We start from the raw sequence: 16297 nt of genomic DNA on the forward strand, positions 1-16297 counted from the left end.
CTCTGCATTTGGAAACTTCCTAGCACTATTTTGGACATTACTGCAAACTAAATAATAAATAACAATTGCTACATATTGAGAGCAAGGTTGGGCCCACGATCTGGATATGGAAAGAATATGTGTATACTGTACAAGAGATTACACACATTTTGGAGCACAAATCCTAAGAGTTTATGGTACACTACTCATTTTGTGCATGAAGAAACCATTATCTTATTGTAAAATTTGGCAGAACTCCTCTTATCTTTCTAACACTGTTTAGCTGTGTGTAAAATAATTACATCCCATGGTTAAATTGTGAGATTAAGTGTTGAAATTTAAGAAAAACTGGAGGTCAGTGATGTTGCAGCTGCTTACACAAGCGCTGGATTTGGTTTAACCTACAAAGCAAGTGGATCACTTTCTACAAAAGTTAATTAGTGAGGTATCTTTGGGGGAAAGCAAGGTAGAGTTTACACTGTATGTATTCTCATTACATGCATTATATGAATGGTATATTTGACATGGATGCAGAAAGGGAATAAAGCTGGAAATAAAAAGCTGCAAACAAAATTATTCCCATACAATGCTTTTACTCACTTGTTTCACATTTTCTGCTAAGAACACAACATAAACGCTGCAAAATCCCAGCTGTGTAATCACAAGAAAAAAGTCAACGATACACCTAGGTGGGAGAAAAAACACACACACACACACATATTGAAGTTATGATATTAAAAGGTTTTCAAACAATTAACCCATTTCCAAATGACATACATCTAGTGCTCCTTTTTATAGTGAGGTGGAAACAACAGCTTCAAAACACCAGGTTAAACTCTGGGGCACTGAAAAGCAGGTTCTTCTGCAAACGAAACATTGCATTCCTATAAAATAATCACCAAAAAATCTGAAAAAATTAATTCACGTTTTATACAATAACCAAAACACACTGCACACTATGGCTGCATCCTTGAAAATAGTAGGGCAAAGACATTTTCCTTGTGGAAAGAAGAAATTCCTTATATATGCTTATTAAAACAAATATTTATATTTAACAGCTCTAAAGTTTTGGATTTCATTATTATCTCACAATACCATAACCATTATTTAGTCTGCTGCATTATGACTCTGTTTTATAGATGGCAAAGGAAAATGACTGAGTTTCTCAAAGGGAAAAAAAATTCAGAGACAGACAACAAGTTATTAACATTTTTGTTTCATTAACATGAAATATAATAAAGATTGAACATCAAATGCAAACTGCAGAGTAAAGACATGTCAAAGAATAGGTAGCTCCCTTTCAGGATGGATATATTATACCAGTCATTTAAGTATGTACTACAGAGTTGCTTAGAGTGAACCTTTATATGGAGGAATGTGTTTGTGGTAAAACAGAACTGAAATCCTAAATTGTTTTAATACATTAGAATGTGCAGAATGCAATTCTGGTTATACCAAATTTCTACTTATAGAGTGAAACTGAAGTAAATTTTCTCCCACAGAACTTTAAAACTAAGTGCTTGACTGTGGGAATTACACTCTCACCCCTTCCACACAAGATGTATAAAGTTTTTGCTAATCCACAGAAAGCAATATCATGGTAGAAAGGTAAAATTCTAATATTTCACAGTTTATCCATTCCTTTTAATATTTCATTTATTAAATTAAATGCTGCAACAACCTTACCTTCCCCAGGAAGCTCTTTTTTGAAGGATGTTTAGGGGCCCTACTTCCATGGCGTAACTAACTGTGTCACTGTACCCTAATGAGGTCTTTTTCAATCTGAAATGAAAGAACAGAGAGAAGTTGATAGAAAATATCAAGGCCTAAAATAAGATATTCTCTGCCATAGCTTGAAAATTTGTGGACTTTTAGCATCTAAGCCATGATTCTGGTCCCAGTTAAGTCAATAGAGCAGGATCAGGTTTTTAAAGCACAGGTTTCTTATGGCATATCTACAAAAGTACTTACTGCACGGCACAGTGGGGTGTAAATCTACAGTGCTCCAGCATGCTGTGCACTGTCCACATAGACCCAGCTGATGCGAACTAAAAAGTTCTCAATAACTTTGAGAGTATGTTAGTACGTGGCATGCTGAAGCACCATAGATTTACACCTCAGCTTGTCATGCAGTAGGTGCTCATGCAAACATACCCTGAGGGAACTGGTCTCCAGAAGGTGTGAATGCAAACATGGTGACTGACTTTGGGATTCTGGTGAGAGGTACAGCTCCACCACACTTAAAAGTGAACTCTTTGCCTTATATCTATCTACAAAGCCCATTTATGAATGAGGTAAAAATTATTGATTCATAAATTCAAAAGGCCAGAAGGGACCACTGTGATCATCTATTCTGACCTCCTGCATAACACAGACCAGAAGATTTCCGTGAAATAATTTTTTTTGAATTAGAGCATATCTTTTAAAAAGCATCCAATCTTGAAGAATCTGAGAATCTACCACAACCCTTAGTAAATTGTTCCAATGATTAATTACACTCACAGTTAAAAAATTACAATTTATTTCCAGTTTGAATTTGTCTAGCTTCAACTTCCAGCCGATGGATCTTGTTCTACTTTTGTCTGCTACGCCAAAGACCCCATTATCAAATATTTGTTCCCTATGAAGATACTTACATATTGTGATCAAGTTGCCCCTTAACTTTCTCTTGGTTAAGATAAATAGATTGAGCTTCCAGAGTCTATCACTATAAGGCATGTTTTCTAATACTTTAATCATTTTCATGCCTCTTCTCTGAACTTTCTCCAATTTATTGACAGATGAAGTAAGGCAGGATACAGTCCCCAGAGAGAGGTTATATCCCATTAAACTGGCCAAAAGGACAAGAATAATTCTGTGTTTTTACACATCAAATACATTTTGATTGTTCCTTTTCACTGAGATAGAAAACCAGCAATTGAGTTCAACCACATAACAATCCTATGCTTGATGATGAGATAGATATTTGTTAAGAAAAATCAATATTAGTTGTGAGATTCTAAGGCGATCCATCTGTGAATATGAGAGAGAAATACACACTTCCCCCACCAGGAGCGTGACATTTGACTCCTCAACTGCATCATTTTAATATATTTCTTCCAGAATCTAAATGTAAAAATAACTAATTTTCCCTCAATCGAAGAAGACAGTGGTATTGTATTTTTATCAACGCGATTGAGTAGTAATTCATACTCCACTCTCCATAAAAGTGGGGTCATTTATAAAATGAATGCTTTTCAAAAGTTCTAGAATTATACTGCGGGTGGGAAATGTAGAAAATGCTTTGCACTTGCCATCCAGTTTTCTATTTGAAACCACTATTTACTCAATATGCCAAGCTGCTTGGCAATGTTTTTCTGGATCTGGCTAATCAGTGCAAATGCCACCAGTACGGTAGTTCCATCATTGAAAAAACCCTGTCTCTCTTGCTTTTCCTGTAAGCAGCAGATAAATTACAGAACTTAAACTTAGGACCCTAGAGTAGCACACCTGCATGGGAACCAAAATCATTCCTTTGGATTACAAAGGTGCCTGTTCCCTTACAGACTAGAAAAATTGATCTAATATGAGCTCTCATAGCGTTAAACATTTCCCATCCATTGACTTTGCACAAGGAAACTGGAAGGAATACCTTTTTGCAAAAAGGTCATGGTCCTTGACAATGGCCCTTGATCATCCGGTCCTCTCAGCACTCTACTTTTTCTCCTCACACTGCAGAAGGATGCAATATTCAAAAAATGTTGGGAAGGTGGTGGGAGAGGGTATGTTAGTTGGACTGAAATGCTTGTAATTTAAAATGCTCTGCCAGAGAAGATGTTGCTTTTGGATTCTTCCCAAAATGCATCTGTCTCATCTTCTCTCAGCCACTCACTTTTACTATTAGATTGTTACTCTCTCATTTCTTTTTCTACCCCATTTTTAATCTCTTTCTCTGAGCCTCTCTTTTCTCCATTATCTCTCCTTGTTTTGCTCAGACTCCTTCACTCTTAAAATTAGGGCTAAACAACTAGAACTGCAGTGAGAGAAACAGGGGTTGTTTTCCATTTATGGGTATGGAATAAGGTGCAAATCCATCCAAGATGAACCAGCCTAGTTTAGAACACATGAACAGTAGGCAGAAAATGAACTGTATTTAAACAAATATTGTTCAAAGCATTCTAGAAAAGACGATGCCAAACAAGTAAGCATTCCTGCATGCCAGCTAGAAGCCATCATTGGTAGTTGCACCAAAAGAAGTTACATGCTCCTTCCTCCTGGGCTCTGACAGATACCTCTGAAGAGATTATTAGAGCACCAAGACATTTTGCAGACTGAAGACATGAAATGAAACAGAGTAAAAAATTGAGGGACTTCAGATGCCATAATGTAACAAATAGCTCCACATTTACCTCTGACACAGATGGTGGCTGCATCGTACCAAGGTGTGCATACAATGAACAGATATAATTCCTATAAGCACAAGGCTGATTGGTCCAAGCTATATGGAGAAAGAAAGTAGGAAATGAGGTGTAAATACCTGAAATCCTCTAAGAAGAGTCATTTTCACAGAAATATAGAGGGGGAAAAAAAACTCTTTAAATGACATTTCACATTTTATCAAATAAGGATCACCTCCATAAAAGTTTGAAACAAATATGGTAAATAGAAAAACAACTAAGTACTGCAAGTCCAAACAAGTTTTGATTGCTAGCTTAAGGACTCATGTGGCTTTTACATCAAGGACTGAGCACAAGATGGGATGGTGAACAAAGGGAAAGAAGTAAATGCGGGTAAAGATTTTATCCCAATAGCCACAATTTCACAAAAATATTTGCCATGAAAAATGTATCACACAAAAAAGATGTGATTTTGCACATTCAAACTTGTCCTCAATGCTGAGGGTCTTTTTCATTACAAGTCAGCATATTTGGTGCTGCTTAGTAGAGAAGATGATGTGGTCCCTGCCCAGAGGACCTAAAAACAATGATAAATATTACAAATAAGGGAAAACACTGGGACTGGTTGAAAATTTTTCATCAGAGCTATATTTTGGACAGAAAATTGGATTTTTGACTGAACAAAATTTTGCACAGAATATCTGCTTTTGACAGAAAATTTAAAAAAAAAAATGTAAACCGAGCAGCCAGAAATGGAACATTTTTATTTGGAAATGCTACCACACTGCCTCAAGGGAGTTTTACTTTGGGTGCTTTATGCCCTCATTTTCCCCTATGGGCCAGGCTCCCCAACTGGACTATGTCTGCCATGATGCAAAGTGGCCATGAGGTTTCCATGAACCATCTCACCAGATCAGCAAGATGGTGCATCACAGGAGATGTAATCCAATTAAGGAGCCCAATCTATAGAAGAGAAGGAGGAAATGAGGCATCCAAACTACAACTCACATTAGGCACCATGGCAGCATTTCTGAACCAAAAATTTTCGGTTTTCAATTTTTCACAGAAAACTTCACAGAAAGTTCACAGAATTTTTTTCAGGGGACAAAAACAAAACACACACACACACACTTTTCCAATCAGCTCTAGAAAATGCAGTGTATAGAGATTAATGTTACATAATGAGCCAATGGCCAGTTCAGGAATCCCAAATCCTAATCTCAAGTTCTAACTAGACTCTGGAAAGGAAAACTAAGATGATGCCCTGTTCAAGTTGATATTGACATAATAGATCATATAATCAAGTTACCTAGATTTTAGTTTTATCACTCTGAACTGCAGAGATGTGCTAACGTTTTCTATGCATCTCTTCCAGATGTAAGGGGGAAAAAGCTCTTACCACAATGCCTGCATTTTTTATCGCAAGTGGAAGCCCTAGAAGCCCAGTTCCAACGTTTCCTTTAAGGAGATGAGTAAGTGTTTGCACAAACCTGAAAATACAAATAATACAGAGTCACAGTGGAGGCTTTGAAGAACATTCAGATAGCTTTTCACCAATCAGTTTATAGAATGTGAAGATAAAATTTATAAGCTTTAAATGTTTCAAGGTGATCAAGGCAGTCTTGTGAAAGATACACAGCAAAAATAGATCGGATGCTCAAAGCAAAAACAGTTTGGATACTCCTATCAGTGTCTGGATTTGAGTTCTGAGAGACTGAAGCCAGGTGTTCTCAGGGGAGTGGTCCCTGATCTGGAAATTCACTTCAATTGTTGGATTTCATCTTAATTGTGCAGTGAGACTCTCCTTTTGCCTGAGAGAGGGGCAACTAAGTGCAACAAGCTGATGCTGTGCTGATTTTTGCCTAAACTATTTTAAAAGTTATGCCTTTTAAATGGTTGTAGATGCAACCAGGAGTCTGACAAAGAGTAACTTAAATAATATATCAAAGAAAACTTTTTCAGACCCCCAAATTAATCCACATTCAGGTTCATTAAACTTTATTTCCAAGGTCTTCTAGATGCTTCCCATATAATTGAAATAGTATTAAAATAAATTTGATTTGTTTTGTAATAAGAGTTCCTTAGACCCTGAGCAACTCAAACACTTTATATACAGTGCAGTCATTCAAAAAATGTCTTATTTTATCGTCAGTACACTGTCAAGTTCTGGAAATTGAGGGCCTACCCAAAATCGTCCTACACCAGAGCTTGGCTTACCAAAAAGCTGTCTGTGAGGATTCCCACAGCAGAATCATAAAGCCATGCTATAGTCATGGGGAAATCCCTTAAAAGCACAGAGATATTTCCAAAGATCAAGTCAAATGTAATAAATTTTAAAGAGAATGACATTTAAAACAGTACATACGTGATGCCCTCTTTATTATCAAGTTGGTAATGCTTCTCAACTGGCAACAATTCATTTTCATGCTCATCATCAGAGATGCTGTCCGAATTCTGTTCTCCAATTAAAGGCTTCATTACTTCCATGTCTGTACAATACAAGAAACCATTTTAGTACTATGACCAAATTTAGAAATATTCAGTAAATGAAACAGTTCCTAATCTTTTTCTGTAACTGTTGTTCTTCAAGATGTGTTGCACATGTCCATTCTACTGTAGGTGTGTGCTTGGTCAACGCAAAAACTGAAAACACTTTAGTCAGGAACTTTGGATGAGGTCAAAGGAAAACCTTGTCTCTAAAGATGATTGTATAAGGAGATTCTGATACTAAGGTTTGCAATTCCTCTACCCTCTTTCCTGAGGAAATAGCAATCAAGGCCACCTTCACAGAAAGGTGTAGCAGAGAACAGGTTGCGGGCAGCTCAAAGAGGAGATCCATCAACTTTGCTAGAACTAAATTTAAGTTCCACAGGGGAACCTGGGTGTGTACCTGTGGATATGATCTGTCCAAACCATTCAGAAATCTGATGAGCGTAGAGTTTGAAAAAAGTGATCGGTTATCGATGAAAGGGTGGAAAGCTGAAATAGCCACCAAGTGGACTCTGGTGGAACTGAACAGCTAATCCTTATCGTTTCAGAAACAAAAGATAGTCCGATATACGGTGAATATGAGCTTGAGCTGGGGAAATGCCTTTCTGGGTGAACCAAATGGGAGATCATATCTGCGTCTCGTGGGAGTGACAAAGGAGGGCTAGTAAAGTCAAGAACCAATGTTGATGGGGCCATGCTGGGGCTACTAGTATAAGGTGAGAACGGCCTTGCTTGACTTTAAACAAGACTTTGAACAGAAGCAGAACTGACAGGAAGGCATACAGCAGGCCTTTCGACTAGGGTAGGAAGAAATCATCTGTCAATGAAACCATGCTGTAACTCACTCGGAAACAAAAAACATGATGTTTTGTTTGTTCTTATTGCAGATAGGTCCATGTGGGGAATCCCCCACCAGTGGAAAATTGATCTGGATGAAGAGACCACTTGTGGTGACTTGTGAACGACCTGCTTAGGTGGTGTGCCCCACCACCATGTGCCTCCTGCCCCCTAGAGGTTCCCAGAGCCCACCCCATCAGCCTTGTTCCCCCACCCTGAGCAGTCCCCGGAGCCCACCCTCCCAGCCTCGTGTTCCCAGCCCTGAGTGGTCCCCAGAGTCCACCCACCCCATGGCCTCATGCCCCTTGCCCAGGAACCCCCACCCCAGTCTCATGCCTCTTACCACCGAGCAGTCCCTGGAGCCCCACACAGACACCCTGGCCTCATGCCGACTGTTCCCAAGTGGTCCCCAGAACCCCCCACCTTAGCCTCATGTCCTCCCCACCCCTGTCCTTCAAGGCCAGTCCCCGGAGCCCTCCCTCACCCCAACCGGCCTCTTTCCCTCCTCAGTCCCCTTCCAGTCATCCACTTCTGCCACATCTTGGAAGATGAAGTCACAGAGGATGAGTGAGGGAGATTGTGAGGAGAGAAAAAGAGAGCCACAGAGGAAAGCTGATGGGAAATAGTTAGGTGGACACTCAGCATTTCTATAGAATCTTGTGGGGGCGGGAAAATGTAAAGTGCTGTACAATCCATCCTCAACACTGTGGGTACTGTAAAGTATTATACTTGTTTTACAGATTGGAGATAACAGAGAGGTTAAATGACTTGCCCTACAGTACATAGTATGTCAGTTAGTTCTCACTGAAATGAGAAACCCAAAAATTGTTATTTCGGACATATCAGATATGGTATTTCTGAAATGAAAGTTTGTTCCCCAGGAACACCAGCTGCTGTGTGAGATTGTCATTCTTGTCAATTTCACACAGCAGCACCCAAGGCTCCAAGTATCTGCAGTTCCAAGCCCTGCAATGCAGGCTGCCCTGGGGACACCAGCACTTCTACTCCTATGCAAGCCTGGAGACTGGAAACCCTGGTGTTCCCCCCACATGAAGCAGCCCATTTCAGGTTCCATGACAGTAAGCCTGGAAGCCCTGAGAGCCCCAGTTAGAGCTCTGGTTCTCAGCGCTTTCCAGACTCCCAGCTGTGAAGAAAGGAGCTGAGTCCCAATTAGAAAGTCAAGGCTCCAAGAGTTTCCAGGCTCCCTGCCTCAGAACTGGGAGCCTATAGGTCCCAAGAGCCCAGGATCGAGCTGGGTCTCCCAGGCTCGAAGCTCCATAGCAGGGAACCTAGAAACCATGGAAACCCTGCCACACTGTCTGCCCCAGAGCCACAGACCCTGGAATCAGTGGGTCTGCACATGTGCCCCAGAACCACAGGCCCTGGAAGCAGTGGGGTCTGGACCTCTGTCCCTGTGTCATTGACCCTAGAAGCTCTGGGGTCCATGGCTCTGGGGCAGTCCCCTGACCTTTGTTTCATCAGAAAGTTTCTGACCAGTTCTACTCTCAAACATTTTCCAAAAAGGAAAAAGATGTTTGTCTCTGGAGTTTTATCAGTTTACTAGAGAAGTTAGATTGCATTAGCATGAGCAGAGCTGGCCACCTCCAAGAAAGTCCACCCAAAAGTCTCAACTACTGCAACATCTTCCTCTCCCCATGAAACCCACATTGCCTCACTCTAGTCGACACAAAATGCTACAATGAAAGTAATCTTCCCTGCTGGTTTTGATCACATAATTCCCCTCTCTGAATCCCTCCATTGTTGCATCAAATTCAAACTTCCTGTTATCACTTTCAAAGCTCTACGCATCCCTACTTATCTTAGATTTGCATCACTCCCCCATCTCCTCTGTTCTCACGTTTCCACAATTGACTACCATTTGCCAGCTTCTTACATAAAAATTTCTATGTGGTGCCCATGCATGGCATGCCTTTTCTGAGCTCCTCCACAAGACCCCTGCACTTTGTAGGGAGAAGTTTCACTTGAAGCCCCAGTTCTGCCATGCTACAGACAGAGAACTGATTGACATGTACAATAAGTACAGAAGAATTATATATTGTTTCCTATACTCGTAGCCTCTCTCTACTTGTCTTTCCACGTGTCCTTGGATTGTGAGCTCCTTCAGGAAAGAACCACCATTCCTTCTTGTCTATTTGGAACATCCCTTGCACGTCAACCTACCATAAAACCATACACTCCTTACACAGTCTAAACTTTTACTGAACTTCTGAGTATTCTTCTTTCCAATAAAAACAACGGGGAGTCCTCGTGGCACCTTAGAGACTAACAAATTCATTTGGGCATAAGCTTTCGTGGACTAGAACCCACTTCATGAGATGAATGGAGTGGAAAATACAGGAGGCAGGTATAAATACACAGCACATGAAAAGATGGGAGTTGCCTTACCAAGTGGGGGGTCAGTGTTAACGAGCCAATTCAATTAAGGTGGAAGTGGCCTATTCTCAACACTTAAAAGTGGCAATTCTTCAACAAAAATCTTCAAAAAAGACTCCAAAGAGAAACTGCAGAACTGGAATTAATTTGCAAACTGGACGCCATCAAATTAGGTCTAAATAAAGACTGGGAGTGGATGGGTCATTACAAAAACTAATTTCCCTCTGCTGATACTTACACCTTCTTGTCAACTGTTTGAAATGGGCCACCTTGATTGCATTGGCCTCATTAGCTCTACAAAAGTGTTTTTTTTCCCCTTCCTTGGTATTCACCCCTTCTTGTCACCTGTTGAGAATAGCCCACTTCCACCTTAATTGTAGTGTCCTAGCTCAGTTTTTTAATATATGTGGGGAAGTGATGGAGGGAAACTCATGCATGCAATTAAAAACATAAGAATATGGTTAAATAGAAACGAATTCCGAAATTTTAAATAAAACCACCAGAGATTTGCACACATTTTGAGGGAAGCACAGATTTCCATTTTCCCTAGTTATCAATATTCCATCATCCAGAGCCAAGAAAATTACAGATGTTCTTTTGCCTCAGCAGCTATAAGACAGCAAAATCAGAATGATCGGTTATGTAGTATAATTTCTCTGGATTATAACATTTCTGCTCTGCGAAAGAAATGAAATGGCAGATATTTATAAACTGTTGAACAACAGCTATGCAAATTCTAGTTTACATTATGAACAAAACGTCTATGGTACAAAGAACCACAACCTCCATGCATATGCTGCAGATGAACTATACTGCAGTCTTTTCTTCACTCATGTTCCTTACCAAAAAAAAAAAGAAAAAAAGGAAAGAAAAAAAGATTTACTACACAGTGACTCCTGATCAAGATGCAGTGCATGAGCCATTGAAATCATGTGCCTAAGGCAGCTGCCTTTTTACTTCTTTGTGCTTACCATCTTCACAAGGAGTTCAGCCTTAGGAGGTGAGGGAGCTCAGCAGGAGAAAACAAGGAGGGACCCTCTCTCCTGCGGAGGTACTGAGCTTAAGCAAATATTAATTTGTATTGCAGTAGCACTCAAAAGCCCTGATCTGCAGTCAGGACCTCATTGGGCATTGTATATAAACATAATGAAGACAGTGTCTACTCCAAACAGCTTACAATTTAATTAGAGAGTATGAGACACAACAGTTGGATGCAGACAAAAACAGCACAAGGTAACAGTGAGTCAATTATGAATGGTATAATAAGAAACAGCACACCAGCTGCTTAGCCATTGTCAAGTATTTTGCAGGCTTAATCGCAAAAAAAGTGAGTTTTAAGGAGAGATTTGGAGAACACAGTGGCTCAGAAGATTTTTCTTTAAGGGACCTTCTACTGCATTAAAATGCAAGCACAGGAGAAACCATGAAGGTATTGGTATGAGAAAAAAAAAAGATTGATAAGCAATAACTTCTTCCTCTGCTATTTTTCTGCCTGGACAGGTAAGTAGTGCAGTAGCTCAGCCAATGTTGAAGGAAAGACATTAGTCTCTTAGTGAAATAGAAAAGCTTTAGCTTATTTGTTGTTTTTGTCCCTCTTTAATCAGTCAAAGTACTCTGGCTTCTTGATAGCAGCATCCTCTTCCTATAAAGTCGATCAGCCACTCCGTGACTATGGTTATCCTTAGGCACTGCCCAGCCCTGCTGTGGCTAAATCAGGATTGTTGATAGAAGAGTCGATAGCAGGAGAGTCAGCACAGGCAATTCTGCTGTTTAGAGAGATCTGCAGTGGAAACCTGGGCTTCACATTGGCCAGGAATTGCAAGAAAGCCCGAGATAAGCCTGTGACAGCCTCAGGAGCCGAAGTGCTAAACCTTTTCCACTAGGATATTTGCCACAGGCGTAACTTGTATCGTTATGAATCTCTAACACCGGTACAATTTACAACGGTGCATTGTCCCCCAGTTTGAAAATGATGCAAATCATGCTGCACTGGTATAAACTTTGCCTACACTAAGTGTTTGCTCTTGATGCAGCTATGCTAGAGTCTAACTGCTCTCAGGATTTGGAAAGTCTGCAATCCATAATTTATTTTTCTTTTGTTAACTCAGTGGAACCTCACTTGTTCACCCTGACTTGGGTTTCCAGTTACTGAATATTATGAATTATTACGACTAACAATCATTTAAACAAGCAAGAACAATTCATTCTAAAAGGAGTTTGTTTTAAAAATTGTACTTTAGTTTCATTTATAAAGTAGTGCCTTAATGGCAACAAAAATGAATAGGGGTATGGAACGAGAGATTAATAAGACTGGGACTTTTCAGCTTGGAAAAGAGACGCCTAAGGAGGATTAAGCGACAGAGGATGGATCACTTGATGATTACCTGACCTGTTCATTCTCTCTGTTCATTGGCCACTGTCAGAAGACAGGATACTGGGCTAGATGGACCTTTGGTCTGACCTGGTATAGCCACTCATGTTCTTAATGTACCAGTAAATGCTCTCTATGCCATACAAAATTAAGTTTTAGGATATATCTACCCTGCAATGTAAGCCCAGGGTTAGTGGGACTCAAGTCAGCTGACCCATGTTAGGGAACCCTGGGCTTGAGCATCTACGTTGGTTTTTAACCCCACGTTAAGACTTTTCTAACCTATGCTCAAACCTGGGGCTCTGGCATCCACCCTAAAGCACGCAGACCTGAGCCAAAATAATCATATCCCAGAGTCCCTAGCACGCCCCCAAAATGAAACACTTGTAACCCTAGATAGCGGTGCATTATGAGAAAACTTCACTGCCCACCCAGCACATTACAGGAAGTTTGAACAGCCCACCAAACACAGCCTGCTGAGCAGTCATTTTGGTCTGTGCGCTCCAAGCAACCGGAGAAGGCACCTTTTAACGAAGTTCTCATGCTTGTACTTTCACTGCTTTGTCAGCCAAGTGGCAGAGCATCCTCAAGGCACTAGTGGACATTTCAGACACATTTTCTGTCCCACCAAACGTACCTGATGCAACTGCACGAGGAGTACCCTGGCACCGCGGACTCACACTGGCAGATGCTGCTCAGTATAACTGGCAGAGCCGCTGATGTCCCCTACATAGACTGCAGCTTCTGGTGCAGGGCTGCAAGCACAGACCAGGGGATCACATCAGCATGCATACTCAAGATGACCAGCAATGGATCCAGAACTTTTGCAGTTGAAGAAAGCCACATTTCTGGAGCTTGTGAGCAGCATGCCCCCACCCTCCAGTGTAAATAGACACAACTGAGGTCACCCTTGCCAGTCCAGAAGCAGGTTGACATAACTGTCTGGAAGCTGGCTACTCCAGACTGCTATGGGTCCACTGGCACTGGTGGGGTTGGAAAGTTGACTGTGGGTTAAGTGGTGGCGGAGATATCTGAGCCTATCAGGCATGCAGTTTACCCCAAGGTGACAGACATTAAATATATTCCTGAGGTAGTGGCTGGCTTTGAGAGAATGTGGTTGCTTAACTGTGCCAGGACCAGTTCTGGGACTTGTGCGCTCACAGTTTGCCCTCCTCAAGGAGCACAAGTACATAAACTATGAAGGGTATTACTCCATTATTACACGGGCACTAGTGGTCCACAGAAGCAGATTTATGAAAGTCAACTTGAGCAGTACTGGAAAAAGTTCACAATACCTCAGCGTTTCGCCACTCAGGAGTCCACATTCATGGACAGACGAGAACACTATTCCCACCATGACTGACCTAAATGGTGCTACTGTCCCCACTGTTACTCTGGGGGACCCTGCATACCCACTTTTTGCCTTGACTTATGAAACCACACTCTGATTTCAGAGTCCCAGGCAAAAGATTTAAATTACACCCTCAGCAGATGTAAAAGAGTTATTGAATGTGCTTTCAGCAAATTAAAAGCATGTTGGAAGTCTCTAAAAACCCATGCCAGTATCAATGCTGTCCACATGACTGTGGCTTGCTGTGCTCTTCACAACTTTTGTGAAGCCAGAGGGGAGCCATTTCCCCCTGAATGGACCTATGACTGCAAAGGGACGCTGGATTGGTACCCTCAGCCAGAAAGTGCACCTACCACTGCTGGAGCTGGTTGCAGCCGGGCAGCAGAAGTCAGAGATGCTTCGTGTTCTCACTTATGGACTTCCAAGGCTCAGTGGAAGAGGGGGAATAGTACATGTATGAATGTGCTTCAGGAGGAAAAGTGTCTTGTTCATTTTGGTTTTTTGGAAGGGTAGGGGGCAGTGCTTGGTAGGGGTGTGGACTTGATGGCAATGCAAGTCTGAATGCCATGATGAATAAGGAATATGGGTGAGAGGGGGAAGCATGAATGTACAGACTGCCTTTACTGAAATGTGAAATGCTGTACTTAGCTAAATAGATGAATATGGTTTGTTTACTAATGCTTAATTGCTCCTGAACATGGTTTTAGCTTTATCTTCTCATATCGTGATTGCATGATGTGATGCAGTGATAACAATGAACTTCCTTGAAAAACATAAGCGTTATTTGTGAACATGTCTTAAAATATTAAAAGACACACAGTATTGGGCAGGCCAGCTGCCATTACAAAACCACACACACACACACACAAAAGAGGGCAGAAAATAGTTAATACCCGACACCATCCACCCCTCCCCTCAGTGCTACATCTCCCCCAAGTTCTCCTTTCCCGTTGTGACAGGTTACCCCCTCACTCCGGGGTGCCACTGAGCCCGCCTGTTCCACCAGCCTGGGCTCCCTCACCCTGTCCTGCTGTGCCAGACCCTCAAGCCTCCTCTAGGACACACTCAGGTAACGCCACACCCAGCTGCAAAGGGACACAGACACCGAGATCAGCTCTGTGTAGGAAGACTCAGATTGGGGATTGCCCAGCACTCAAGTGCACACCCCTTCTGGGATGTAAACCCAAAATGGTATGGTCTTGCGCTGCACAGAAATCCATACAGCGTAAGCTCATGAAAATCACCCCCTCTTTCAATGTGGAGGAAGATATTCACAGCTTTTTGCTCCCCAGTTATGAATTGCACAAGTTTTTGTTTTCTATGAACCAGTAGATTTATTAACAGCAAAGAACAGATTTTAAGTGATTATAAGGGACAGCAAACAGATCAAAGCAGATTACAAATGAACAAATAAAGCAAACATGCAAACTAAGCTTAATACACTACAGAAACTGGCTACAAGCAGTAATTTCTCACCCTAAATGTTGTTTTAAGCTGGTTGCAGAGATTCTTGAAGACAAACTTCTTTTGCTTGCAATTTAGAATTCCAGATATTCCTTTCACAGACCAGATACCTTCTACCGTGGGTCCAATTCTTCCCCAGTTCAGTCTTAGGTATTTTTAGCAGTCATCTTGGGCGGGGATTCAGTGAAGAACCAACCCTGATTAACTCACTCCCCAGCCTTAAATAGGATTTACATATGGCGGGAATCCTTTTTTCCCAGTTTAATCTCCACCCCCTACTCATGGAAAAATACTAGCAGTCCAAGATGGTGTCCAGCACCAGGTGACGTGATCACATGACCCTGCAGTATCAAAGCAGCATCCCAGGAAGCTTCTCACGAAGGTGGGAGATTAGCATCATTGAAGTCCTATTGTCCTCTCTAATGGCCCACTGAGTAACCAGCCAGACTCTAAATCTAGATTCTAAAAGATTGGCAACAGCATGATTTGTGGATAAGATCTGACTTGTATATTGACCTGGGTCTAGGGCTTGGTCCTTTGGGATCGAGGGAATCTTTTTTCCTTTACTGGGGTGTTGGTTTTCATAACCATTCATCCCCGTAACAAGTGTCACTGGTGGTGATACTGGGAAACTGGAGTGTCTAAGGAAAATGCTTGTATGACTTATGGTTAGCCAGTGGGGTGAGACCGAAGTCCTCTCTGTTTGGCTGCTTTGGTGTGCCTTAGAAGTAAAGGAAACCCAGCCTTGGGCTGTAACTGCCCTGCTCTACGCAATTTGTCCTGAATCGGTACACTCAGTTGTGTCCCACCAAAGGCAGCATCGTTACAAGGATACATTGCCAGGTGATCATGTCGTGGTGTTGGGAGGAAACTCTTGCAGCCATTATGGACAGCAGTTGCTGAAACAGTTTTCTCTGTCCTCCTCCCTTAGCCACAGTTCCTGGAACAGAAACTCCTTTGCAAGTGCCAGCTCCCGCACTGAAACCCTGTCCCGCACCTGGGTGGCAAGCCTCAGGCTTTCCTCCTGTCTGTCAA

The 16297-nt window shown here is 41.6% G+C and overlaps 1 protein-coding gene across 1 annotated transcript in view; it reads right to left on the minus strand.

The window, feature by feature from the left end:
• The window catches only part of SLC36A4 (solute carrier family 36 member 4), a 245179-nt gene that overhangs the window by 212850 nt on the left and 16032 nt on the right, over window positions 1-16297 (minus strand). Inside the window, exons 3-7 of the mRNA XM_077805422.1 lie at window positions 6721-6844; window positions 5755-5845; window positions 4368-4456; window positions 1666-1761; window positions 580-664 (exon numbers count right to left, since the gene is read on the minus strand). Coding sequence (XP_077661548.1) covers window positions 580-664; window positions 1666-1761; window positions 4368-4456; window positions 5755-5845; window positions 6721-6844 — 485 coding nt within the window. The remainder of the gene's footprint in view (window positions 1-579; window positions 665-1665; window positions 1762-4367; window positions 4457-5754; window positions 5846-6720; window positions 6845-16297) is intronic.

This window comes from Eretmochelys imbricata, chromosome 1 (genome assembly GCF_965152235.1).
Source record: "Eretmochelys imbricata isolate rEreImb1 chromosome 1, rEreImb1.hap1, whole genome shotgun sequence".
NCBI lineage: Eukaryota > Metazoa > Chordata > Testudines > Cheloniidae > Eretmochelys > Eretmochelys imbricata.